Source organism: Aureobasidium melanogenum (assembly GCF_000721775.1).
Source record: "Aureobasidium melanogenum CBS 110374 unplaced genomic scaffold scaffold_38, whole genome shotgun sequence".
NCBI lineage: Eukaryota > Fungi > Ascomycota > Dothideomycetes > Dothideales > Saccotheciaceae > Aureobasidium > Aureobasidium melanogenum.
Genome location: NW_024470090.1, coordinates 60,263 through 84,961, shown reverse-complemented (window position 1 = coordinate 84,961; position 24,699 = coordinate 60,263). Strand labels below are relative to the sequence as shown.

At 48.9% G+C, this 24,699-nt stretch overlaps 11 protein-coding genes across 11 annotated transcripts; 7 read left to right on the top strand and 4 right to left on the bottom strand.

Annotated features, from left to right (window-relative positions):
* Window positions 1-214: 214 nt before the first annotated feature.
* Window positions 215-1,872, top strand: M437DRAFT_60331 (uncharacterized protein; the record flags this gene model as incomplete). Its single annotated transcript, XM_041023740.1, has 2 exons — window positions 215-913; window positions 985-1,872. 2 exons carry the CDS (start codon window positions 215-217, stop codon window positions 1,870-1,872), a joined length of 1,587 nt encoding a protein of 528 aa, XP_040875086.1.
* A 634-nt stretch (window positions 1,873-2,506) lies between these two features.
* On the bottom strand, window positions 2,507-4,320 carry M437DRAFT_88969 (glycerol kinase; the record flags this gene model as incomplete). The annotated part of the gene is made up of 5 exons (XM_041028935.1): window positions 2,507-2,869; window positions 2,937-3,001; window positions 3,078-3,370; window positions 3,437-4,161; window positions 4,213-4,320. The coding sequence occupies 5 exons, from the start codon at window positions 4,318-4,320 to the stop codon at window positions 2,507-2,509; spliced, it is 1,554 nt and encodes a 517-aa protein (XP_040875085.1).
* Window positions 4,321-4,883: 563 nt separating this feature from the next.
* Window positions 4,884-6,718, top strand: M437DRAFT_79338 (DAO-domain-containing protein; the record flags this gene model as incomplete). The annotated part of the gene is made up of 3 exons (XM_041027157.1): window positions 4,884-5,176; window positions 5,230-5,489; window positions 5,571-6,718. The coding sequence occupies 3 exons, from the start codon at window positions 4,884-4,886 to the stop codon at window positions 6,716-6,718; spliced, it is 1,701 nt and encodes a 566-aa protein (XP_040875084.1).
* Window positions 6,719-6,780: 62 nt separating this feature from the next.
* Window positions 6,781-8,263, bottom strand: M437DRAFT_88967 (beta-lactamase/transpeptidase-like protein; the record flags this gene model as incomplete). The annotated part of the gene is made up of 5 exons (XM_041028934.1): window positions 6,781-6,851; window positions 6,900-7,178; window positions 7,240-7,317; window positions 7,371-7,805; window positions 7,861-8,263. 5 exons carry the CDS (start codon window positions 8,261-8,263, stop codon window positions 6,781-6,783), a joined length of 1,266 nt encoding a protein of 421 aa, XP_040875083.1.
* An 872-nt stretch (window positions 8,264-9,135) lies between these two features.
* Window positions 9,136-10,612, top strand: M437DRAFT_60367 (membrane transporter; the record flags this gene model as incomplete). The annotated part of the gene is made up of 6 exons (XM_041023745.1): window positions 9,136-9,202; window positions 9,262-9,401; window positions 9,464-9,600; window positions 9,653-9,844; window positions 9,906-10,025; window positions 10,084-10,612. Coding segments are annotated over 6 exons (1,185 nt in total), but the record flags the coding sequence as incomplete, so codon positions are not given.
* A 1,227-nt stretch (window positions 10,613-11,839) lies between these two features.
* Window positions 11,840-13,260, top strand: M437DRAFT_70318 (uncharacterized protein; the record flags this gene model as incomplete). The annotated part of the gene is made up of 2 exons (XM_041025433.1): window positions 11,840-12,395; window positions 12,452-13,260. 2 exons carry the CDS (start codon window positions 11,840-11,842, stop codon window positions 13,258-13,260), a joined length of 1,365 nt encoding a protein of 454 aa, XP_040875081.1.
* Window positions 13,261-14,660: 1,400 nt separating this feature from the next.
* On the bottom strand, window positions 14,661-15,203 carry M437DRAFT_60330 (uncharacterized protein; the record flags this gene model as incomplete). Its single annotated transcript, XM_041023739.1, has 1 exon — window positions 14,661-15,203. A coding segment is annotated over one exon (543 nt), but the record flags the coding sequence as incomplete, so codon positions are not given.
* Window positions 15,204-17,045: 1,842 nt separating this feature from the next.
* On the top strand, window positions 17,046-18,473 carry M437DRAFT_60352 (uncharacterized protein; the record flags this gene model as incomplete). Its single annotated transcript, XM_041023743.1, has 1 exon — window positions 17,046-18,473. One exon carries the CDS (start codon window positions 17,046-17,048, stop codon window positions 18,471-18,473), a length of 1,428 nt encoding a protein of 475 aa, XP_040875079.1.
* Window positions 18,474-18,902: 429 nt separating this feature from the next.
* On the top strand, window positions 18,903-20,738 carry M437DRAFT_88963 (MFS general substrate transporter; the record flags this gene model as incomplete). The annotated part of the gene is made up of 4 exons (XM_041028933.1): window positions 18,903-19,771; window positions 19,826-20,059; window positions 20,140-20,362; window positions 20,412-20,738. The coding sequence occupies 4 exons, from the start codon at window positions 18,903-18,905 to the stop codon at window positions 20,736-20,738; spliced, it is 1,653 nt and encodes a 550-aa protein (XP_040875078.1).
* A 96-nt stretch (window positions 20,739-20,834) lies between these two features.
* Window positions 20,835-21,191, bottom strand: M437DRAFT_60319 (uncharacterized protein; the record flags this gene model as incomplete). The annotated part of the gene is made up of 1 exon (XM_041023737.1): window positions 20,835-21,191. A coding segment is annotated over one exon (357 nt), but the record flags the coding sequence as incomplete, so codon positions are not given.
* Window positions 21,192-22,916: 1,725 nt separating this feature from the next.
* M437DRAFT_60343 (N amino acid transport system protein) lies at window positions 22,917-24,293 on the top strand (the record flags this gene model as incomplete). The annotated part of the gene is made up of 1 exon (XM_041023742.1): window positions 22,917-24,293. The coding sequence occupies one exon, from the start codon at window positions 22,917-22,919 to the stop codon at window positions 24,291-24,293; it is 1,377 nt and encodes a 458-aa protein (XP_040875076.1).
* Window positions 24,294-24,699: the final 406 nt, after the last annotated feature.

Here is a 24,699-nt window from a genome sequence, read left to right as displayed (position 1 = left end):
GAAAAGACGTGGTAAACAATTGGAATCGATTAGGGAGGTGTCTCCGCAAAGATTCCCCTTCTAGGTAAGTGCAGTGCGGCTGAAAGGAGACATGTGACATCAGGTCGCTCATTTTGACCATTTTGACAGCAGCCATCGGCCTTTTTGACCCCCTCGAGATGCCCACTCAAGGTGCAGAAAACGCACTTCCTGAGAATTACACATAGCACCGATCATGATCGATCAAGAGGAGCAAGCTGACCAAAAGTCGCAGCGATGCTTTTCGTGCCGACAAAGAAAGGTCAGATGCGACCGCATCCACCCCACATGCGGCGCCTGCACTCGACTATCGCTATCCTGCTCATGGGAACCGCCATGGAAATTCAAAGATCAGAGAAGATTCGTTGAAAGAAGGTACGATGTGACTGGATTGATCCCGAGCCGCCGCACGTGGGACAAACTCGAGTTTGTCGACAACGTATGTTTTCCCTCGCCTCAGAGTCTCAGCAGCGCAGACGACACCGGCTCGAGATCAAGCCCACGATCTCCCGTGAGAGATCTTCAGTTTCAATTGCCAGTCTCGGTTGATCCTGCTCCCTCGACACGCTTGCAGATGCTGGCAGTTGCGTTACAGCATTACTTGCCGTATGACGAACAAAATTATCGATGTCAAAGCATCGAACAATGGCCAACTTTGAACGTTCTCAATTTCAAAAACACTTCACTCATAACTGCAGATCCGCTTGTGAATGCTGCAGTGGATGCTTTCACTTTGGCGCAGGCTGCCATTTCTCTGACTGATCCTCGCCTTGCTTTTGCGTCAATTCGACGATACAACACATGTCTGCAGGTCCTTCGAGTTGTGTTGAAAGCAGAGACCGGCCATAGGAAATGCGATATCCTGCTATCCATGCTTGTGCTTCAGACATTAGAGGTCAGTATGTTGTCCTCTTCCTTTTCCTTCTGAGCCTGCAATCCCCTGTGGCAATACTAACACCTAGACAGTATACGCGTCCAACAGCACAGCCAGGAGGATATTTTATGCACATACAGGGTATGGCGCATTTCCTTGCAAAAGAGGTTCCGCAGCGTCTGAGCAGCTGCTACGAGACTATACTGTTTCAAAGTGCAAGACAAGCATCCATATTGTCGAGTATTGCTCTAGGCAAGCGCACACCATTCGATACAGAAGAATGGATCTCGTTGTCACAGTCGGCCCCTCTTGTCACTAGCGAGACACGACTCTTGGATATCGCTGTCAAGATACCTAATCTACTTGTCCCGGACCATCACAACATGGGCGACTCTCTGCATCTGTCAACCCTACTCGCGGTCCAGCGATCTCTGGGCCACTGGATTGAGGCGTATCGCAACCAGAAAATGGTTATCCTCCTCCAAGCCTTTGACCCTGCCCTATTCCCCGACTTCGCCCAAGTGGTGTCACACGATCTTGGAGGCCGCCAGGTGCTCTTTTGCGCCTCTTTTAACGACGCTTGGTACTTGTCGTTGGCATGGTCACTCTTGTTCATTGTCCAATCCGCTCACCTCTACATTTTGGTTAGCTCTTCCGAGCCTACTTTGGAGCTCGAGTGCCAGCAACTCAAGGTCTCGTTGCAAACCACTGCAAGCGCTTTATGCTCAACCATACCACAATTCTTCGATAAGACATGGGGATTTGTGGCTCGGTCCAGCATTAATCTCTCTCTGCAACTGCTCACTTACTACTATCAGAGCGTTGGAGATGATAGCATGATCGAATTCTGTCTCAGGGTAAGGCGTGCACTTGGCCGTCCAGAGCTTGGTCATGAAATCGTCACCGAAACCGAGGAGATGGCTTTTGAACGTTATTTCTCATCACTCAGAATCGCCGAGACGGGTCGCGACGCAAGTTGAACAAGTCACAAAAATATATAGATGACTTGATTACACAAAAAAAAAGAAAAAAAAAACCAGACATGTAACATCAATAATGGGCAGTCCAGTTATCTTGTGTAGCTGCCGTATGTTTCGGTTCTATCCATGTAGACTGCTTCTCCAGAGTTCAGTGCCAGGATGTTAGTGTTACATAGAGACTCTGGTGACTATCTTTATTGCGTTTCAAACATATATCTGGATTAAGCTTACGCTAGTAAAAAAGAAGACCCAAAACCCCAGAAAGCCTAAGTAATATCTGTGATGTATAGAAAATTATCTAATTCCTATTCAAAAGGCTTGCCAGAGGATCCAATGCTACTTAAACTTCTTACTAGCATCCATACTATGGCTAAGATAGAAGCACTCGCAAGAAAAAGCTAAGAGGAAACAAGTACCCATCAGATGAGCAAGCCCCATCTCTGTTTCCTGAGCTCAAACAACTGTAATTCAGTGAAGAAGAATGTTTGTCAGGGCTAACAGTGAGATCTGACAACCACATCATTTCACAAAAGAACAAACTTACTCCAGGACATGAGATATTTAGTCCTAGGCCCTGTATAAGTACCTTCACACGACACAGTCGCACGATGGGATTCGATTCGATATACAAGGACTAACAACAGGACAGCCATCCACGACTCATCTTCACAGCTTTCTGCCAAGTGATGAAGGCCTCGTGACCAGAGATATCTGATCTGCGGGCTCTCAATATCTCGGGGTTGTTAGCGAGATCAATCTGGTCGACCTCTTTTGTGTCGTTCCAGATTCTTGCACCTAGCCCTGCTGTGAAGCAAGCCCCCAGGGCGGTTATCTCACACATCTTGGGCCTTACGATGTCGACGCCCAGAATATCAGCCTGCAATTGCATACAATTGTTACTTTGTGACATGCCACCATCTACGTTGAGTGTCTTGAGCATCAATCCATCATCATAAGCCAGAGCAGCGTCAAATGCAGCTTTGGTTTGATAGCATACCTTACACAATCTCGTTAGCGCAACTCAGGCAGATTAGACACGTTCGAAAAAGATTCCGTAGACTTACCGCTTCCAACACAGCACGGGCAATGTGGCCACGTTGAGTCTTCATTGTTATGCCAAACACCGTACCTGCTCGGGTCAGTACTGCCGCCTATACATCCATGCATGCCAGATTCTGCTTTGATAACAAACATGCAAAACTAACCTCGAGCGTCATCGATCCAATAAGGAGCGAAAAGTCCACTGAATGCTGTCACGAAGACTACTCCACCAGAATCGCTGACGCTATCTGCAAGGGCACTGATACCGGCAGCGTTTGGGGCAAGGCCCATATTGTCAACTAAAAAACTGACACCAGAACCGGCAGTAGCAATGCTTCCCTCCAAGGCATATGCCATCTCCGACCCAAAATCATAGGCGATCGTGCTCAGCAGCCCGTGTTGCCTATCGAAGATTTTAGATCCAGTGTTGTAGACGCAAAAGCAGCCAGTACCGTAACTTGTGTATATGGTCAGCTCCAAGGATAACAACCGCTCAAACGTGAGGTGGAAGCGCAACACTTACGTAGCTTTTGCGCTACCGACTGAGAATCCTCTGTGACCAATTAGAGCAGCGGACTGGTCGCCAACACACCCTGTGATTGGTATGCCGTCAAGAGATCCGCCACGAACGGACCCATAAGCTACAGGGTCCGCGCTGGGATGAATAGACGGCATGCGAACTCTACTTAGGTCGTATTGGGGAGTGGTGTAAAATTCCAAGAGCTCTCGATCATATTGTCGAGTACTCAAATCCATGAAACCAGTCCTCGAAGCATTGGTACTATCTGTGACAACCAGATCTCGCTCAGAACCACCGTTCAATTTGTAAATAAGCCAGCTGTCCAGCGTTCCGAATACTAAGCGACCCTCTTGGTATGCTTCCTTGACTGCTGGCACGTTCTCTAGCATCCAGCAAAGCTTCAAGGCCGATGAGTACGTAGATATTGGGAGGCCTGTTTTGTGGACAACATCATCATGCGTGTGCCGCTTCTTCGCCGCTGTCACCATATCTTTTGTTCGAGTGTCTCCCCATACTGTCGCATTATATAGTGGGCGACCAGATGTGCTGTCCCATGCGATAGTGGTCTCTCTCTGGTTGGTCACGCCCAAACAGGTTATTTGATCTTTGCGGAACCCTTGTTCGAGGAATTTGTTCAGGCATTTGTCGAGAGAATTCGTAACGGAGTTGTACAGTTCCTCCGGATCTTGCTCATGCCAGCTCGGTTGTGGTCGAATCTGGGAGAAGCACTAGAAAGCATTAGATCACAACACGAATTGGACTGTGATTAATGATGTTACCTCCTGGTGAAAGGCAATGAGATCTCCTTGTAGATCGAACAAGGCGACTCGTGTGCTCGTTGTTCCTTGATCGACCGCAATGATGAATCTTGAATTGGGATTTCTCATCGCGAATCTGGTGACTGACAGTGAATTCTGTTATACGCACATAAAGCAAGGGGACCAAAGCTCACACTTGTATAATGCTCTTCGGTTATCACAGAGCGAACAAGATATTGATCCTTTCGTCCGTTCATTCCACGTTTGGGGCAAGTTTAAGCTTTGAATACTTATAACGGCTCGTATAGGGATATGTAGTTCGTCTTGACATCGGGTCGCAGATAAAGACTTCTTTTGGAGGAGCAGATCCGAGCTGATAAGGGATTCAAGCGACGATGCCCACGGTTTGGTAACCGCAATTCTTGTGGCACGAGGATCTGATCGCGTCTCGTACCGCGCCATAATGCCTTCGAGATGAGAACCTCGGGTTGTTTGAATACAGTCATAGTTGTATGTATATAAATTCATCCGTGTTCATTGCTTTTGATCGTTTGCTATCGGCCTGTGCGATCAAAATGTCTGGTGCAAGAATCTTACGCCCTCACAAGCGATACATCTGGCCAGGAAGTCTGGCTCTGACAGCCGCCACGGGACTTGCAATAAATCGCGGCCATGATGCACACCATGCATCAATGACCAAATCGATTGATTGGAAAGCTTCACCTCCGCAGACCAAATCTCGAGCTGCAATCATGGAGGACCTGAGGTCTTCTGTCTCGAGTCCGGACTCTGTTTTCGACATTCTTGTCATTGGTGGCGGAGCCACGGGAACAGGAATTGCTTTGGACGCTGTGACACGTGGGCTCAAGGTAGCTCTTATTGAACGAGAGGACTTTGCCAGTGGTACGAGTAGCCAAAGTACCAAATTGGTACACGGCGGCGTGCGCTATCTGGAAAAGGCCGTACTTCAGCTAGATATTGAGCAGTGAGTGATTCTTCTGTGGACTCTTAAGGAGACTGCTAACAAGATATGATTAGATACAAACTTGTTCGAGAGGCCCTGAGGGAGAGGGATACGTTCCTCCAGATGGCACCGCACCTTACCCGCTGGCTCCCGATCATGCTCCCTGTCAAACATTGGTGGGAATTACCCTACCTTTGGATAGGTACAAAATTTTCCGACTTGATCGCCGGTTCGAGCACTGCTCCTTCATCGTATTATCTATCGAAGAAAGAAGCTATGCTCAAATTCCCCCAGCTTGATGCATCTCAGATGTCCACAGCGCTAGTATACCATGGTAAGTTCATTCCCTTGCTGGTCTTGACCACGTCGAGGCGACCGCCTTTTGTATAGGACCAAGACCGCTGAGATACACTAGACGGACTGCAAGATGACGCTCGTATGAACGTGGCATTAGCGGTTACGGCGGCCAGTTATGGAGCCAGCATCACCAATTACGCCGAAGTCCTGAGTCTCAGTAAGAATGATCAGGGCAAAGTTGATGGAGTCATTGTTAAGGATCTTCTTGCGACTGACTCCAACCACGAACAATTCCCCATCAAAGCAAAATGTGTCATCAACGCGACAGGCCCCTTTTGCGATGCGATTCGTAAACTGGACGATCAATCGTGTGACAACATTGTTGTGCCATCGAAGGGCATCCATATCGCCTTGCCAGAGCATTGTACCCCTCCTGGTATGGGCATGATCGATGCCCATTCGCCAGATGGTCGAGTTGTTTTTCTGTTACCCTGGCAAGGCCGAACCATTGCAGGGACGACAGACAAGCCATGTGACGTAGATCCACTGATGGAGCCAGATGAAGATGACGTCCAGTGGATTCTTGACCAGGTCAACTCATATTTGAAAAACTCTCTCAGGTTGACACGCCAGGACGTATTGTCAGTGTGGGCTGGTATCAGACCTCTTGTGAAGGATCCGTCCGCAGCGACATCCCAAGATATCGTCCGACACCACCTCATCAACAAAAGCAAAAGTGGGTTGCTCACAGTATCGGGTGGAAAGTGGACAACTTTCCGGCAAATGGCCGAAGACGCTGTCGATGCTGCAATGGAGTCAATAACACCGATCAGTGTCCCATGCGTGTCAGCGGAAATCCAGACTGTGGGCGCGAAAGGGTGGTCAGAGACATTGTCTACCATGCTGATGCAACAACTCGATCTCGACTCGGATGTGGCAGGTCACCTGTCTGACTCATATGGAGATCAAGCGTGGCAGGTACTGAAGCTTTGTGAGGTATCCTCGCAAGGGGACTGTCAGACACGGCTCTCACCTCTGCACCCATATCTCACCGGCGAAGTTCGTTATGCAGTACGTTATGAATATGCCCAGCATGCGACAGATGTGCTCGCTCGTCGCACCCGTCTCGCATATATCGATGCCAGAGAGGCCATCAATGTATTACCTCTAGTGATCGATATCATGGCAGAGGAGCTTACTTGGGACGACGGCAGGAAGGCACTGGAACACCGGAATGCACTAAAGCGTTTGGAGAAAATGATCTAATTCCATCTGTCAGGTACACTCTTACCACTATTATAAGCAAAATCGAATGCACTTCATCCAGTTCACAAGGCCTGCTCGATGGAATTGTAAAGAGCCGTCTCGAGCTCTTCATAGCACGAGAAAACTAGGTCATCTGAAGCAGGTTAGTTTGCATCATTTTCCACGATAGGGCCGGACATACCTCCAAATGGCAGAATTTGAGACGCGAGAATGCCCCCAATGCCAGAGTCAATGTCCGCCCACCAGATGAGATTGGCCAGGCCACTCCACCAAACAGTGCCAGCACGTCTACCTGTTTTACTCGAGTGCAAAAGTTTGAAGAAAGACATCCCCCAACCTTGAGCTTCTTCACGTGGCTGCGCATACGTCTCGGCCTGGTAGTTGACTAGCGACGGCTTACAAGGTCGGCTCAGGTCTCTTGCGAAATCGCGATGTTCTGGGATCTGATTCTCCAGCATTTCTGTAGCAGAGAAACAATTAGGGTCAGCGTGGTTACAGAAGTCATCGCTGGGGATACATACGTTGGACCGTCCCTTCTTGCAGGATCCGAGTTCCAGTAGGAGCATGGACTCCTTTGTTGAGAAGTATCGATATGATTTCTGTGGTAACATCAGTTCCTTACCATTATCGAATTTATACCAAGAGTACTCACGACAGTAATCACTCGGAGTGCCGAATAGTCCGTGACCGCCCGCTTGCAGGAATGTTAAGTCTGGTTCGTGAACGCCTTGACGATGCTGAATCGCTCTACGAAGGAGATGTCCACAGTCTCGGATTTTGATCTGTCCAGATGGCATTCGCTCGTGCAGATAGGCCAGTGTGTCACTTGATGGAAAGAAGGTCAAACTGGATACTCCGATTTGATCGAAGATGTGCTTTTTCATATATTCGCCAAGCGACATAGACGTGATACGCTCGATCAAACGACCAACCCAGTCCATGTTGGTGCCATATTCCCACATCGTTCCAGGCTGATTAACGAGAGGTTGTTCAAAGATATCGTGTTCGTCGGAACTGACCTCGAGGATGCCCCGAGGTTCAGACCACTTTTTCAGTTTGGAATTGGAGAAGCTGTAGCCAAAGCCCGCTGCCAGAATGTGTTGTTAGTGAAAGTTCACAAGAAACATAAGGGAATTGCCAACCAGTATGCGAGAGCAGCATTCTTAAAGTGATCTTTGTTCGCTTGTCAACAAGCGAAAGTTGACCCTTTGCATCCTCTACAAGGACCTTGCGATCCTGTAGTTCCCAGAGGATCTGTTCCAGCTGATCTCCATCGTCAAGCCGAATTTCGTTGGCTTCGACGAGCTGCATGGCTGCGATAGCTGTGATCATCTTTGTACAAGAAGCAAACCAGAATCTGGTGTTCTCATCCATGAGGCAATCAAGATCATGGCCTTGCCTTCCGCTGGCGCAGTGGGATAACTGGTTGCCTGCGCTGTCGACGACACAGAATACCAGTCCCGGTATGCCATATTCTCTGCTCACATAAGAGTCCGCAATTTTTTGAAGACGCTCTTGTGCCACGTGATCGATTGTAGTTGTCATTGTGGCCAGTCGATATAATGGTTCAGCAGTTGAAAACAATTGACTGGTATGCAATCCATGAGAGAACAGCACAAAACATATATACACAAACTTTTCATCTGGCCAGCACGGGGTCTGGTAATTTTTTCGAGCGGAAGGAAGTGGTTCCGTTGTTCTAGTCAGTCGTTTCAGTCGGAGCAGCACCAATAGAAGCATATTTTGCGCAAGAGTGGAGTTGTGGTCAATCAGAATAATGTTTTGGCGATGCTAAATTGCTTCAAGTCGTAGCCTCGCAGAATTTGACCCAAATAGGTGACAACCACATGTTCAGGCGTTGTGGCGCAAAGCTTAACACCGCAACCTGGTATTGTTGAATACGACCCATGCAGCGCCCTGTTTGACTCTAGAGTCTACAGAGGACGTTTATCGGGGTCTTCGTCCGTTTTCACGCTCGAAAGGCTCGCAGATTTTGGCCGGATTTCGCGACTGGCTGCTTCCATTCGGCCGCGATGTTGGCAACCTAACCTACGACCATAGACTTGATAGGTTACAGCATCGTGTAGACCACTCAAAAGTCAGCCTCGAATGGTTTACACCTCCAAAACTATGGCTGCCCAGAATAAGGCTCGGACTGCCACTTGCGGCAAAGACATCTGGGAAAAGGTGGAGGAGAAGCGGAGAAACTCCCCACAGAAACCTGTATACATATAAGGAGGACGACACCCTAGAGTAATCTCGAAAATCATCTCTTTGAGGAGTTCTCCAAAACGTCACCTCGCACTTTGATAGTCGTCCTACTCGAACAAACATGTTGAAGCCTACTTGGCTTGTTCGGTTCGTTTTCACGCCCAATCCCCTTCGCGACCCATCTTATTAAGCATTTTGATAGTCCTTGGACTCAGAATTTCCTTTCGGGAATCATCCTGTTCTTGACCGTAGGCATCTATCTGGCTCTCGTTGGTGAGTCCAATTTCGAACAAGACAGAAAGCAATGCACGATAGTTGACATAGAACCTAAGGACTTGGTGCTGGTGGAGGCAGTCCATCAGCCGCCCACTATAATGTCATTACGTACACCACGCTCTATGCTGTGTTCACTGTCAGCGGATTCTTTGGTGGTAGCATTATGAATACTCTTGGACCCAAATGGACCATGACAGTGCGTCGTCTCCCTCGTCATTGTCTCGTTGCCTCATGAGCTGATTTTATTTCTTCCAACAGCTGGGTGTTCTTGGCTATCCGATCTTCGTGGGAGGTCTTTGGTTCTATGATTCTCACAATTCTCCCGGTTTTGCCCTTGCGGGAGGCATCATCTTAGGCATTTCTGCCGGATTTCTTTGGACTGTTTCGGGATTCATGTGAGTAAAGCACACTCTCCTGGCCTGAGATGTTGGACTGACAGACTTACAGTCAATTTGCTTACGCCGAAGAGAAGGACAAAGGTTCGTACATCGCTTGGCAGTTGTTCCTGCTGGGCGTGGGGTGTACAGTTGGTGCCCTCATCGTGTTCGGCATTACGAAGGACGTCACTACCATCAGTGGGGTGCCTGAATCTGTGTATATTGCCTTCATTGTCATCATGACTTCTGCAGCGCTTTGCAGGTATGTTTTGGATATCTGTTTGGTTTCTAAGAAAGATCTGCCGCTGACTCAGTTTGCCAAGTGCCTTTGGAATTGTTTCACCAGAAGACGTCGTCCGTCCGGATGGCAGTTCTCTGGCTGAATTTGTTGCTACAGACTTCCGTTCTGAGTTCGCTGGCTGTGCAAATCTTCTTAAAGATTGGTTGGTCGTCACACGGATAATGTAAATTGCAGAGATTGATCAGCTGACTTGGATGTAGGAGAATTGTTCTGCTCATCATCCCTATGTTCGCTACGGAGATGTCCTCGTCTCTCATCCCAACCATCAGCGCATACAGTTTCAACCTCCGTACTCGCTCTCTCAACAGTGTTATCTTTTGGGGTGTCCAAATTCCTTCTACTCTTGCATTCGGATGGGTTCTCGACAATGACAAATTCAAGAGAAGGATGCGTGGAATCATGGCACTTTCAATCTCATGCCTCATTGTCATACTGAGTTGGGCCCTCGCGATCGCAGTCCAGGTCAAACATGATTTGATTAGAGGCAAGCCTAGCCCCGAATGGGATTGGAGTGACAACGAGTTTGTCGAATTCTTCTTTGTCATCATATTTACTGGAATAGCATATGCTATCGATCAAATGATGGTCATGTGGGTCATTAGTGCTTTCAGCAACGAACCTCGCCTATTGGCTCGCTATGGTGGCTTCTTCAAGGGCATGCTTAGCGCCGGTCTCTGCGTAGCTTTCGGCATGGAAGCAGGCGGCGTGTCTTACCTGTACGTATGCTAATGAATGCAGAGGAATCAGGAATATCTTTGCTAACATCTCACAGTGGCCAAACAATCTTCCAGACTTGCTTGATGGCCGTGTCTTTCCCCATCATGTTCTTTCTGGTTCTGAAATGTGTTACAGACACCAACTACTTCTGTGAAGAAGGTGTCATTCCTCCACAGCACGTCATCGATGAGCAGAAAATCCAGATGGAAGTCGTCGAAAACGTAGAGACCGCACCTGCCAAGACGATCGGTTAGAGGACACCTCGGGCATGAACAACCTCTGAACATGAAGATGATGCCCTTGTTTGCGAATTCCTCTATGACGTCTACGTACAAATGGCGTCAGTGTCTTCAGGAATAAACTAGATCGAAATTATGCTTCTTGGGTTTTGGGCAAGAGAGCGCAATGGAATATTTCGAAACGCGTACTTCTAGGATAATTGGGTCCGCTGCATGGCCGAGCAACTATTAGCATAGCAATATCCATCAAATGCTCGAGCGTGATGCGAATCTGCTCTCGTTTGACAAGTGGTCGTACCCATGGCTTGCTTGCCTTGCTGTCTGTCCTGATCCCTTAGCAGATGCATTCATCAGTTTCATGCAGAGTTGTTGGCATCTCGGATGGGTCTAGATTTCGCAAAAATTCCTTACATTCGCAAATTGCCTACTTCCATCTAAACTTAAGATAGAAAACGATCCCAAGCTTTGTCTCAGGGGTAGTACTATCGAATGTAACAGACATGTGACTAGCACGATAATAGGCACCATAGGTGATCCTACCGAATATGGTAGTGGTTGCGAAAATACGGGGGCCCCAGAGAAGTTTATACCTATATCTCACCATCAGAAGGCCTTAGGGCACGATTTGCTGTATCACATGCCAGACCTTCTGGTGTATTGAGTCTGCAAATGTTCTCGCCAAAGGCCACCCTAAAAACACAAACCTAATCTTCAGGACCCACTTTGCTCGGAAAGTAGGGCCTCACCTATATTTCAGCATGCGCAGACTTATAGATTCAGACGTTGTTGTTGCACTAAACAATAGTTATGTCTCTGAACGCGAGTTCACATATGCCTTTTTGCCGATCAGAGTACGTTACGGGAGCAAGAAATGAGCGCACTTGGTCTGTGTGTCCATCATGTGCCTAGGGATATGATTTTCCACATAGACTCAAGATCTCGTCGCATTTGGTCTCGATATCTCTATCCTTCCACTCTCCACCATCTCTCTCGTCGCAGCATGACCATGAGGTTACCTGTCTTGATTCTTACTATGGCTGCAGCAGCTGCAGCGTCTGCCCTCAGTGACTCCAATGCTACAAGCACTGCAGACACTTCCAGTGTGGCTGCACTGGCTTCTGAGCAGACTGCAACCACCGTTGTTCTGGGCGCTGTTTCTACACCAGCATCTGATGCCAGCGCTTCTATTACGCCTAGCGCATCGGTTTCGCTTAGCTATGTTTCTCCTTCCAATGACACTGGCTCTGCTCAAGCTGCTCAAGTAGATCTTGACATGAAGTATCCAACTGTTGTTCTGGAAAACATCAACGACCTTGATACAGTCGATTGTTCGGACGGTTATATGCTATTGGCATTCAATTCGACTAATGCCTACGAGGGAGCCCTGAATGAATGGTCGGCTCACCAAGAAATCGTCTTTATCACCAATCATTTGGGCAACTGCGATGCTGAACTTGAGCGTGGTTTCTTCTTGGCAGGCAGTTTCACTGCTGCTCAGGACTCGACTCCTATCATCAATGCCACCATCGCCAAGCAGGATCTTTCGGAGACAGCAAGTAAATGGTTCCTCCACATTCCTTCTCCAAGGATGATGTGCTAACATATGATTCAGACACAGCGTCTATCTCCCTTGGTCGTAGTCAAGCCAGTGTTTCGAGACGTGGTTTGACCGAGGCTGTGCCTGTATCTTATGCACTCGATCTTTTCAATCTTAGCAAGACGGATATCGCGTTGGCGTCAGTGCCCAATGTGCTTGATTTGACTATCAACAAAGTCAATGCGGAAAGCGACATTTCCCTTATTGGCTCAATTGTCTTTGACTTCAATAAATTCACATTCAGCACTGTCGTCTTCGACATCAACTACGACCTATCTGCATACCTTTCCGCCACTGTGGAGGTGACGAGCAGTTACCAAAATACACTGTCTACCAAACCAGCAATCAGCATCAACCCAATATCGATCGCTGGTATACTTGAATTTCAGCCTGCTTTGCAATTCGCTCTAGGCGCCGAGATCGTCGCTACTGGAAACATCTCCGCCGTGTCAGAGACCTCATTTGATCTCAGTGATGCGACGATCCATATCGATGCTTTGACCCCTGCCAACTCTTACTCAGGAAAATGGTCACCTACATTCCAGAACACTTTCAACTCCAGTGAGAACTTCGATCTGATCTTCAATCCTAGCATATCGGCAGATCTGTCTCTGGACGTGTTACTTCTTGGTATATGGTCGATCGAAAGTGTTGGATTGGTCGGAGCATTCGACTTTGGCAACGATCTCAGCTTGAAGTCCTCCAATTCAACATGCGAGGTCTCACTCACCCAGGAAGTAGACTTTACTCTTGACCTCGACTTTGACGATCTGGTAATCGATCTCTACAAATATGACTCCGGCTTGATCCAGAGCTGTCTGTAGAAACATCGACCAGTGAAAGCTTAGATCCAACATCTGGGAAGGGTGACGTTGGAGAAGAGTCGCCAGAGGAGGTCAGGTACATGGAAAGCACGGGTCTGGTAGGGTAAGGACATAGCGATATCGGGTTGTTTAAATGGCTTTATGTTCAGAGCGTTGGACTTGAAGACCATGCACAAGTCAGTATGTAGAGCTATCTTTCGCACTTGTTTAGTCTTGTTACCTTGGCTTAGCACATAGTTCAATAAACCGCATATCACAATTTGGTCAAGCATAGCTTCTTACCTATGTCTTTGTGTATGAAAAGTGGAACTCATTAGGCACTTTCAGATCTTTGAAGCATATCGACTATACATGTCAGTGCAACGATCTTAGACTGATTGGGCGACAATCTAGAATTGTATTCTCGTCGGGCAAGTTTGAGAAGCTGGATGTGATAGCATATGGTAAGGATGAAGATCTCGTATCGGTTCCCACACGCAAACGTTCTCTGGCTGTCTTTCACGGTAAGTGCATGTTCTAAGGGGAAAGCTCGAGGGTGGTTTTTTAAGCCAACCGGCTTTCTTGCGATGCCCAAAATGCTTCAGAGCGATTCGGAGTTTCCTGGTTTGTTCGACCAACGAGATCATGGCTCTTTGGAATTTCACTTGACGAAGGGAATGACTTCAGTCGTGCTCAACAGCCTGCCACCAGTTGCATAATGGTCATGGGTCCGGCGGCCGTGGATAGTGTGGCTTCATCGAAGCCTGATGTGTCGCAGTATAGAACTCTGATGATTTTACGACCCAGAGTCAGGTAGGAGAAAGTCGCAAAGCTCGCAAAATTTATGACAACAACTATTGATGGGCAAGAATGGGAATGATGGCGATTTGATGATTGTGGTGAGTTTGCTTCAAGTATTCTGCGCGTTCATAAGGATTCATGGTTCGGCCCATTTGCTTCCCCTCCCACTAAAGTCTCTCAATCCAATCAGGTGAGTATGGCAAGCGATGCTCTACGAAAGTATTGAATCTGCCGCTTCCGCAGAGCAAGGACTCGCTTCTGTTCTTCGGTCAATGGCTGATCATGGTTCAATCTCTCCCTTGGCGATAATCCCCAGTACTTCCTGTCGAAGGGGAATGTTTTGCGAGTGAACTTCTTGAGCCATTCAGCTTCCGTTCGTTGACCAGATTGATGTAAGGAGACCTGAAGAGCCTTGGAGTGTTTGACCAAGCTGATCATCGCGGCTTTTGATTTTATGTGATGCAGAGGGTGGCTCGGAGTGTCTTGGGCTTTGTGCCACCAATTGAACAAGGGCATTGGGTCTGGATGCCGTGGATGATGCAGCTGCATCTCTCCCTGGTGCTTCGCCCTGTATCTTTCTGGACGTTTGCCCATTTCCTCGTAAAATGCGTCCCACGGCTTCAAATCTGTGTTCGGAAACAGTGGTCTGTCGCGAAAATCCTTACCAACTGCTTAGCATGTGATGGCATGTAGCTCAACTTAGTGCGTCTGGTAAGCTGTGCCTGGCAGAAATTGGCCGCTGAAGTGGTGTAGAGGAAGTAAGGTACATTTGTGCCGCGAAAGTATGTTTCCAGGGCTGCGTCGAGGCTGCCATTGGTTGCAAGGCGTGCTCGCCATACATGGCGGTCCCGATCAGAGAGTGTAGCAGGCTTTTGGGGTTCTTGGTTCATCCAATCCCACATGAGTTCCTCCTTGCCGTCCCGTACTAGCAGAAGAGCAATTGCATCCACCAGGGGGGTGTCATTTGGGAACTCAATCGAATCGTATTCCTCCCATAGCCACTTGATCGCAGCTTCTCCAATACCACTGCCAGATCTCGAGCGTATGATGTCCTGCAGACACGAAAATGCCAGCGGTCTTGTAAGCGATCCATCAGCGAGATGCGTGCGAAAAATATCTGCGGGATCCTTGACTTCAGAAGGGACCATCACATCGGCCAAATCAAGCTTCCTAACATTTGTTGTGGACAATGCCCGGTTGGCGCTAGATCAGGACCTGACAAATGGGTCCAGTCGACATTGGCCGAACGACCATGGTGTGATGCCATCGGAAGCGACATGGTTCAAGACTCGAGAGAAGCGAAAGATATGTATCACATTGGCCCGCGGACTCATTTTGATGTGATTGAGTTGTGGAATCGCGAAAAGAAGTCGAAGTCACAGTGGCCATTTCAGTGACGCGCTGGCCAAGGCTTGTGTAACATATGGGGCGTCGATCATTGGCTATACCGTGCCGCGATCCTCGAACTTCGAGAGCTGAAGCACAACCATCGCGGCTTCGCATCTTACGCCAACAAGATTTTCTTGAGCAAATAACTCGATCAGGGAAACGATTGTCGAAGTGACGTGCATTGAATAAGCTTGTGCTCTGGCATGGCGGAGGTGCTTGCTCTATCTTTGCACCTTCAAGCGCGTGTGGTGTGTTTCGGCAGGCACATTCAGATGCAGACAAACATCTACTTCGGAGGACTTTACGACATGAGATGAGCTTGTCGGTTGGTCTTGCAGGCCGCGCGCTTATACTGTCCATCGAGGCAGATCATGCAGCTGCAAGCGAACAGCACCGTGTGATCATGACCGTTCTGGTCTTATCAAGTAGGACCCGGGATGCTTACGAGAACCTCGTCATTCCTCGTGGACAACGTCGACAACTGTATCAACGTCTCGTTCTGCCTGCCCAAAGCAGCACGCCACGGCGGGCACGGCAAGAACGTCCCTCTTGAAATAACGGTGCTGGGCGCATGTTCGGCTTCCCCTTCACCTTTGCTTGCAACAGACTCCCGAACCTTCAGCTGGCATAAACAGTATGGACATCTTCGGTCGAGATTCGTGAGGGGTCATGTCGTTGCAGTGTGCATTCAGGAGCCCTGACGCGTCTTATACCGACTTTGCGTAAGTCTGCTTTCTGCTCAAACCTCGCACCTTGCCCTAGCACAACAAATTGCAAATAATCGATGCCGAGCACATATTCAATACTCTGTGGGTCAAATCTCGTTCTATCAATAATTTCCAGGAGAAAGATCTTGACTCGGCATGAAAAATGGTGTCTTTGAATATGCCGAAGCTTGGCAAACAGGGGTGCATCCAGACTCGGATTCCCCACGAAAATGGCGTCGCTTCCGCAAGCTCATCCGTGATCAGCGTCATTCGACCTTCTTTGTTTCTGCCAACTTGATGCATAACCACAGCTCTTTCCTATTCATGCAGCTGTACCTGCTTGTGGGAATAACAAAAAAACAGACTGACTCAGTATGAAATCGATTATGTGCTTATACGCGGCTATTTACAAAGACGATGGCATTTCCGGCTTGCGACGTTGTAACGGATGACCGAACGACGTTGAAACCGTACGAGATAGGAGTCCCTTGGGAAGAGAAACCCCCTGGCAACCAAAAAAAGACGCCATCGACGAAGATTATAACTGCCATGGAGACTTTAAAGCTGTTCAGACGCGCTCGCTCTCCTTTTGACGTTACTACCGCGTTATACCACACACTCTCTTTATACAAACCTTCGATTTGGCTGGTCCAGTCGATTACCACACACTCTTTTTCAAAATGATCAGCTACAATACTATGTACGAGAAGAAGTACGAGTATGAGCAGCTTCCACAGTCGCCTCGCTGGGCGCAAGAATCAGCATACAACCGCCTACGGACTTATGGCAGCACAAGAGTCAGAGTGACGCGTTTACCAGTCATTGTTGGAACTTTTATATTCTCGGCTATTATGTTTGTGTACTTCACAGGGGTATGCTAACTTGATCTGATGATATCGACGCGTTCTGATGACTGACCCTACTCAGACAGCACCAACCATATCTCAAGCCTTGGTTCCGTCATTAACGCCAGCAAATGTGCACCTCCTTATACCAGCATCAGGCAAGGACGAAAATCTATGTAAAGCAATCGTTGGCGCCGCTATCCTTGGTTACCCATCACCAAAGGTGCTCAACTGGGGAAAGACTTTCAACGATGAGCATCTGGTGTCCGGCGGCTCGCACATTGCAAAGATCAGCGGCGTCTCTTCATATCTCGAGAGCCTCTCACCGGAGCAAGACGAAGACTTGATCATCATGACGGATGGCTACGACACTTGGTTCCAGTTGAGACCAGAGACACTCATCCAACGCTACCTCGACATCAACCAAAGAGCAAACGAACGCATCCGCCGCGACTTGGGCAATCATGTCGTCAACACCAACAAGATCGAGCAGAAAATCGTCTTCTCAGCACAAAAGAGGTGCTGGCCTTGGGCTGCAGACGCCGCACCTTGCTATGCCGTGCCAAACTCAACTCTTCCCGAGGACATCTTCGGACCAGACACTGACACAGATGTCGGTGACCGCAACCCATACCTCAAGTTCCGCCCTCGCTACCTCAACTCAGGAGTTGTCGTAGGCACAGCAGGCGCCATGCGTTTGCTCTTCGCCGAAGCTTTAACCCGCGCAAAGAAGGATCCCAACTTCGGAAGCGATCAAAACATCTTCGGCTCTATCTTTGGCGACCAAGAAGTTTATCGCGAGGTCGTGCGTCAGAGAGACATGCCATGGATCGAGCGTCAGCACAATCTGCGCAACGATGATCCTCGCCGTGGTCTTATCCGCGAGCAAGACCTCGAAGCCGTCAGAAACATGACCCGCAGCATGGAATTCGGCATCGGACTTGACTATGAAGGCTCCATCTCTTTACCTACCGTATTCTCCGAAGACGACACGGAATGGGTCAATTTCGACAACCAACCCTGGCTCGATTTCTTCAACTACAAGCGCAACATTGACAAGACGGAGAGCAGACTCATCCTAGCTCAAGACATTGCAAAGACGGCAGCGCCTCTTTCCAGCAACGGCACCGATGGCATCGAATCCAAAGACTGGTCGCAAGTACCACTCTTCACAAACATTCCCACTGGCTTCACACCAGCAATTATTCACCACAATGCCCATCGCGATGGCATGAAGAACCTACGCACCAAGGTCTGGGATCAGATCTGGTTCCAACCCTATGCTCGTGTGCTCATGGACCAATACATGGATACCCCACTCACGGCTCTGGCAGTCGCAGGTGGTAGAGAGTGGAGAAGCAGTGATGAATGGAAAGGTGGTGTTAGAGATGATGTTGGTCAATGGTTGCCATACCAAGATGTGTGCGATGGCACGGAAAACGAAATCTTCAGAGATGGACAAGGGCCTTGGGTGGCAAGTCGGCATGTTTGAGTGACTTGATTCGTCTTTTCTTTCTTCTCTTCTTATTCTTTCCTTTACTTCTCTAGATAGATTTTTATGAATACCATCTCACGATACCACAATTTTCTACTTGCCCATCCTTTGTGCTGTGACTGTGCTGCCCCACAACTGACAGACTTTCAGACGGGAAACTCTGACGGCAAAGCTGGGGGACACGCGGCAAACTCTAGGCTAATACAGCTGCGAAATCTTTTGTCATCGGGAAAAGAAAACACGAATAGCAATTGTGATTTCTGCATTTCTTTCTCAAGTTGTGTCGTTACATCTCACTTTTTTCGTTTAGAGTTCTGGGTACTCCTTGGTCTCTGGAGGCATCTTGCTCGAAGTCATAGACTGGACTAGAAATTGAAGCGGGATAGAAAAAAAAGAAAAAAGAAAAGAAAAAGGTCAAAAGAAAAAATGGGAAAGCATCCAGCAGTCGAACTACAAGTCCTGGACCTAGGGTCCATCGACAACGACAAAACACCGCCGACCTCTGGACCTTCGACACAAAGAAATTCTTTCTCAGAAACTGCGACACCAACACCCATCGACACCGAAGCAAATTCTTCAGATGATGAAACACCATCAGAAGCACCATTTCCCTCAACACCAACCCTCTCAACCACAAGAGCGATTATAGTAATCACCCAACTCGTCAGCGTACAACTCTTTTCTTCGTTTTGTAATGGCGTTATTGTGGTGGGCTTGCCTTCTATCGCTGCCTCGCTACAGATGCAAGGGGCATTGCTTTTATGGCCGACGTCGGTGTTTTATCTTACTGCTGGAGCGTGTCTGATGCTAGCTGGTTCAATTGCCGACGTGCTAGGCACCAGACCTATGGTCTTGACCAGCAGTGCTTTGTTGGTTGTTAGTGCTGCTTGCTGTGGTGTCAGCAGAAACGGAGCTGAATTAATTGCCTTCAGAGGTTTGCAAGGTATCAGTAATGCTATTGCCGTGCCGGCAAGCGTTTCTATCATTTCTACAAGAGTGCAGGATGGTCAGCCGAGAAATATTGGATTCTCGTGCCTTGGCTTTGCGGCGCCTTTGGGGTTTTTGCTGGGCTTGGTGCTTGGAGGGTTGTTTGTGGATGGTGTGGGTTGGAGACCCGCGTTTTATCTTGTCGCGGCGGCGAGTGGTGCTACGGGACTTGTGGGTGCTTGGGTACTGCCAAAGGACGACAAGCCAAAGTCTCTGCAGTGTATCAAGAGACAGTTGAGGGATGAGATCGATTGGGTGGGAACACTCATCTCGAGCACTGGATTGGTGACTGTGTCGTATGCTTTGGCGTGAGTGTTCCATCAACATCTGGCAGAGGACAATCGTGACTGACAATACCTCAGAACACTCTCTGCAAATGTTAACAACATCAAGACTGCAACCACCATCTCGCTCTTGATCATCGGTGTCGCTACCGTCCCAGCATTTGTGTGCTGGATGAATTATCAGGTCAAACACGATCACCCAGCACTGATCCCAAACTCGTTCTGGCGTGATTCCAGCTTCACGAGCATCTGCATCATGATCCTCTTCAACACTGCCGTCACTAATGGCATGGAGGTATTCGCCAGTCTATTGTAAGTCGTCACGGTCCAGACCAACGACCAACCTTTTCCTCGTCACGGCAGAATGTGGTTACTGAAACTCAACATCACAGCTTCCAGCAGGTTCAAGGCTCGTCGGCACTTGGAGCTTCGATCCGCATCTTGCCTTCTCTGATCACGGCTGTCTTGACCAATGTCTCGACTGGCTACTTTGTCAACCGCATGCCCGTCATGTGGATGGTCTTGATGTCGTGCGGTCTATCCGCGCTCTCACCTCTGTTCATGGCAATCATAAATCCAAGTTGGCCGTACTGGTATATGGCCTTTTTCGCCCAGGTAAGCATAACACCTACCTTCTCATCAATATGGCTGACACGATGAAAAGCTTCTTCAAGGTGTCAGTATGAATGTCCTCTTTACAGTAGGTCTCCTGATCATCTCGGCAATCTTTCCGCCTCATACGCAGGCTCTGGGCGGTGCTGTCTTCAACACTTGCGCGCAACTGGGCACTTCGATTGGTCTGACCATCACATCCGTCATTTCCGACTCGCGAACAGCTGCTTCAAAATACGGTGACAAGACAAGTCCCCAAGCATTGATGACAGGCTATAGGGCAGTGTTTTGGGCATTGTTTGCCTGGATGATAGTGGTACTGTGGGCAGGCATGGGTGGCTTGAGAAGAGTAGGAAAGATTGGAGTCAAGAGGGATTGAGATGGGCAGATGTTGTGTGAACTGAGTCTGTGTGGCAGTCTCAATGACGCTCTGTCGGGTTTAGTACAGGGCGAAGCAGCTAAGAGGACATGGCGTTCAAGGCTCGGGTTTGGACGTGCTTCCAGACTTGGTCTCGGAGGATTTTCGACGGCCAAAAACCTTGTCCTCGTAACCAATTGGCAGGGCTCTTGACCAGTCGTTGGTAAAACATGGATGGCAAAGAAAGTCATCCGTCTTCTTGTCCTGCCACCACAACTTGATATGTCTGTATGCATGACATGCAGGACATTGACGAAGGATTTTTTCGCTTGCATAAACAGGTTTGTGAGTGGGCCAGTCGAGATCGCGAACCCAAGAGTTTTTTGTGATCCAGCCTCTCAAAGATTCCCGTTGGTGATAATGGTGGTCAGAAGCCCAGCGATGCCTTTTATTTGCGTAATAATGTTGATCAAAATCAAAGATCAATCTTTTCTCTTTCTTGTATTGTCGTCTCTGAGCGTTGCTTTTGTCCCGGTTGTTCTCAAGCCACTTTGCCTCTTTTGCCCGAATGGAATCGCGGTACTCGGGGTCGGTGGCGATGCGTCGAGCACGAGCTTCGTTGTACTTGTTTGACTAATGATGTGTAGGAGTCCAGTCGGATCCGGTAAGCGACGAGTAGTTGGCGCGACCAAGAACAGCGAGGGGAGACGCAGTCGGAACGAGGAAGGAAGACTGGAGACGGTACGTGAATCTGGGCAGCACAGAGAGCATATTGGCGTGGTCAGCTGTCGCAAGCGGCCAGCGATGAGTCGGCGTTCGTTGGCAGCGTAGAAGCGGTGCAATGACAGCGGAATAGAGACAGGTAGATGATGTCAATGAAAGCGACAGTCGAACAGCAGTCGATATGGCAGATATTCAAGGATGATAAACGAGTGAGAGGTGGAAGAGCTGGTCAGTCGCGACGCGTTCGGCTTACAATGGCGCCAAAGCTGCGGCTCTAAAAAAAATGCTTGGACAAGCCCACAGATACGAGCTTATTTGAACAAGGCTGAAGGCAATTTCTCAGGATGCGATACTGCGTCCAAGCACCTGCCTACCTGTACGGAGACATAGACGCAGCTATGGCAGCAACGCGCACTCTACAGCAGTCGCAGCTGCCTGTCTTGTTGTCGCTGTTGCTCTGAGTGATGTCCAAGACGGAAGAACCCTGCCGAATCGTAGCCGAAAGACGGAAGGCGTCGGCAAGAAAGGCACTCAAAAGTCAACCTTGACCGGCGTCAACGGCTATTGGCTGCCAGACTGACTCGCTGCTCGCGTGGTCAAGGGTCAGGCTCGATCCTTGACATGGACCTCGACCGTCGCAAGCACATCTCTGCGATAACAGAATGCGGAGAACAACTGGGCGACGGCGCTGCATTTGTAGATAACTTTTAGCCATCGAAACTGCCCGGCGTGAGCTTTTCGGCCTTATTAAGCTGACGTTCAGACAAAGTCGTCTGCCTTTTCGGCAACTCGGGGCCAACCGCTCGCTGCTCGGACTTCTCGGCGACGTCATGCTTTAAGAAAATTTGCTCGCGAAACCTGCAGAGCCCAACAACAACGCCTGACGGAACCACCGCTGTCCGAACTCAATGATCCTCATCAGCAGTCGACGACCGACCATCCTCCTCGTATGGAGATTATCGTTTGTCACAATAATTCAATCCGGTAGGTCTATATGGTAAGCACACAGTTGCTTTTGTCGACCGACTCTCTTCGACACGCTTCTTCCTTCGCTGCTCCTTTCCTTTATGTGCGCTTTCCTCCTCTTCAAAACGTCAAGCTCCTCCTCTACGCCTTACAGCACGCCCTAAGCACTACAAGCACGCCCTACTTTCCAGTCCAAGCTTCTCCTTCTAGCTGCTTGATCCAATTTCAGACCCCAACATCTGTCTTGGCTCTATCTGAATCCTGCACGTAAAAGCTTCGTAACAGAAACTTCGTTATTCGTCAATTCTCTCTTTACATCCCAAACCTGCACACAATCGCATTTGCAAATCCCAAGCACACGCCGCTGATAGGCTTCCCGTCCTTTCATACTTCAAGAAGAAGCTCATCCCCAGCGCTTCTTCCCCTCATCTACCCACCCTGTCACACATGTCTTTGCCAGAACACCCCGACGCTGCCCGTTTCGGTCCCTTTGGCGGCAACCTCGCAAATATGCCTCCCCACTACGAGGATAGCATCGACAAGGCTGGTCCTGGTGACAAGGTCGGCGCACCTGAGCTGGAGAAGACGGCCACACTCGAAGAGGGAGAGGCCAAGTTCAAGAAGTTGGGATGGAAGCGTCTGACTATCTGTTTGATTGTTGAGGCCATTGCTCTCGGTGCTCTATCCGTTCCTGCTGCTTTCGCTGCCGTCGGCATGGTTGCTGGTGTTATTCTTTCGGTCGGCATTGGTTTGCTCGCCATTTACACGAGTTACGTCGTCGGACAGGTCAAGATCAAGTTCCCCCAAGTCGAGCACTACTCGGATGCCGTTGGTCTCATGTTCGGTCGCATCGGAATGGAAGTCGTTGGTGCCATGTTCACTCTCCATCTGATCCTGCTCTCGGCTTCGCACACTCTGACTGGCACCATCGCCTGGATCCGCATTGTCGACGACCCGACTGTCTGCGCCCTTGTTTGGTCCGCCATTTCTGCTATTCTCCTGTTCATCTTGGCCATTCCTCCCACTTTCGCGGAGTTCGCCATCCTGGGTTACATTGATTTTGCTTCCATCATTGGTGCCATTGGTATCACCATCATTGCTACTGGTATTCAAGCAAGCGATTCCGTCGGTGGCCTTTCTGCTGTTTCATGGAGCGCCTGGCCTCCGGAGGACATGACCTTTTCATCTGCTTTCCTCGCAGTCACCAACATCGTCTTTGCCTACTCCTTCGCCATTTGCCAGTTCTCCTTCATGGCTGAGCTCCACACTCCCAAGGATTACGTAAAGTCCATCTGGGCTCTTGGTATCATTGAGATCATCATTTACACCGTCACTGGTGCTCTCATCTACGCTTTCGTTGGTACCAACGTTGCCAGTCCCGCCCTTCTCTCTGGCAGCCACATCATCACTCGTGTTGCCTTCGGTGTCGCACTTCCCGTCATCTTCATTTCGGGATCCATCAATGCAACCGTCGTTGGCCGCTACCTGATTGGTCGCATCTTCAAGAACTCGCCTATCCGCTACACCAACACCAAGCAAGGCTGGGCTGTCTGGATCTTTGTGCTTATCGCTCAAATCGTCCTTGCCTGGGTCATTGCCGAAGCTATTCCCTTCTTCAGCGACCTTCTCGGGATCACCTCCGCCCTGTTCATCTCAGGCTTCTCATTCTACTTCCCCGCCCTCTTCTGGTTCCTGCTCATCAAGGAGGGCAAGTGGAACGCCAGCAAAAAGAACATTGCACTGTTTGCTCTCAACGCACTTTGCTTTGTCATTGGTTTGACTATCCTTGGATGCGGTACCTACGCCAGTGTCAAGGATATTGTCGATTCCTACGACTCCGGCAATGTCAGGTCCCCTTTCACTTGCTCTCAGGAGGCTTATGCTTAAACGATGCAAAAGTTATTTTTTCACGATTCCCTTTTCAAGAAAGGGGAGTTTTTATGTATATATGTATATCAATGTCACGTCCCTTCAATTCATCCCTTCTACCCACCAAGCTTCCTGTGAAACAAGATGATTCTCTGCAACAAAAACTTTCATCACTTCTTGCCGATTAACTATATGTTTCTGCTTTGACCGACATGGCTTGATAGTTCGCGTAACCTCTGGCAACCACTTATTGTTCTGTTATTATACTCGAGGTATAAGGCATCCCAATCTTTCTTTTGCAATCTGGGTGTGCGTTCGGATCTCACTTGCCCACACACGCTCCACTTGTCCTCCGAGTACGGCTCCCAAGGCCTTGGAAATGCCGTATTGAAACTACGAGCACCACGTGGCAACCGACTCTTCT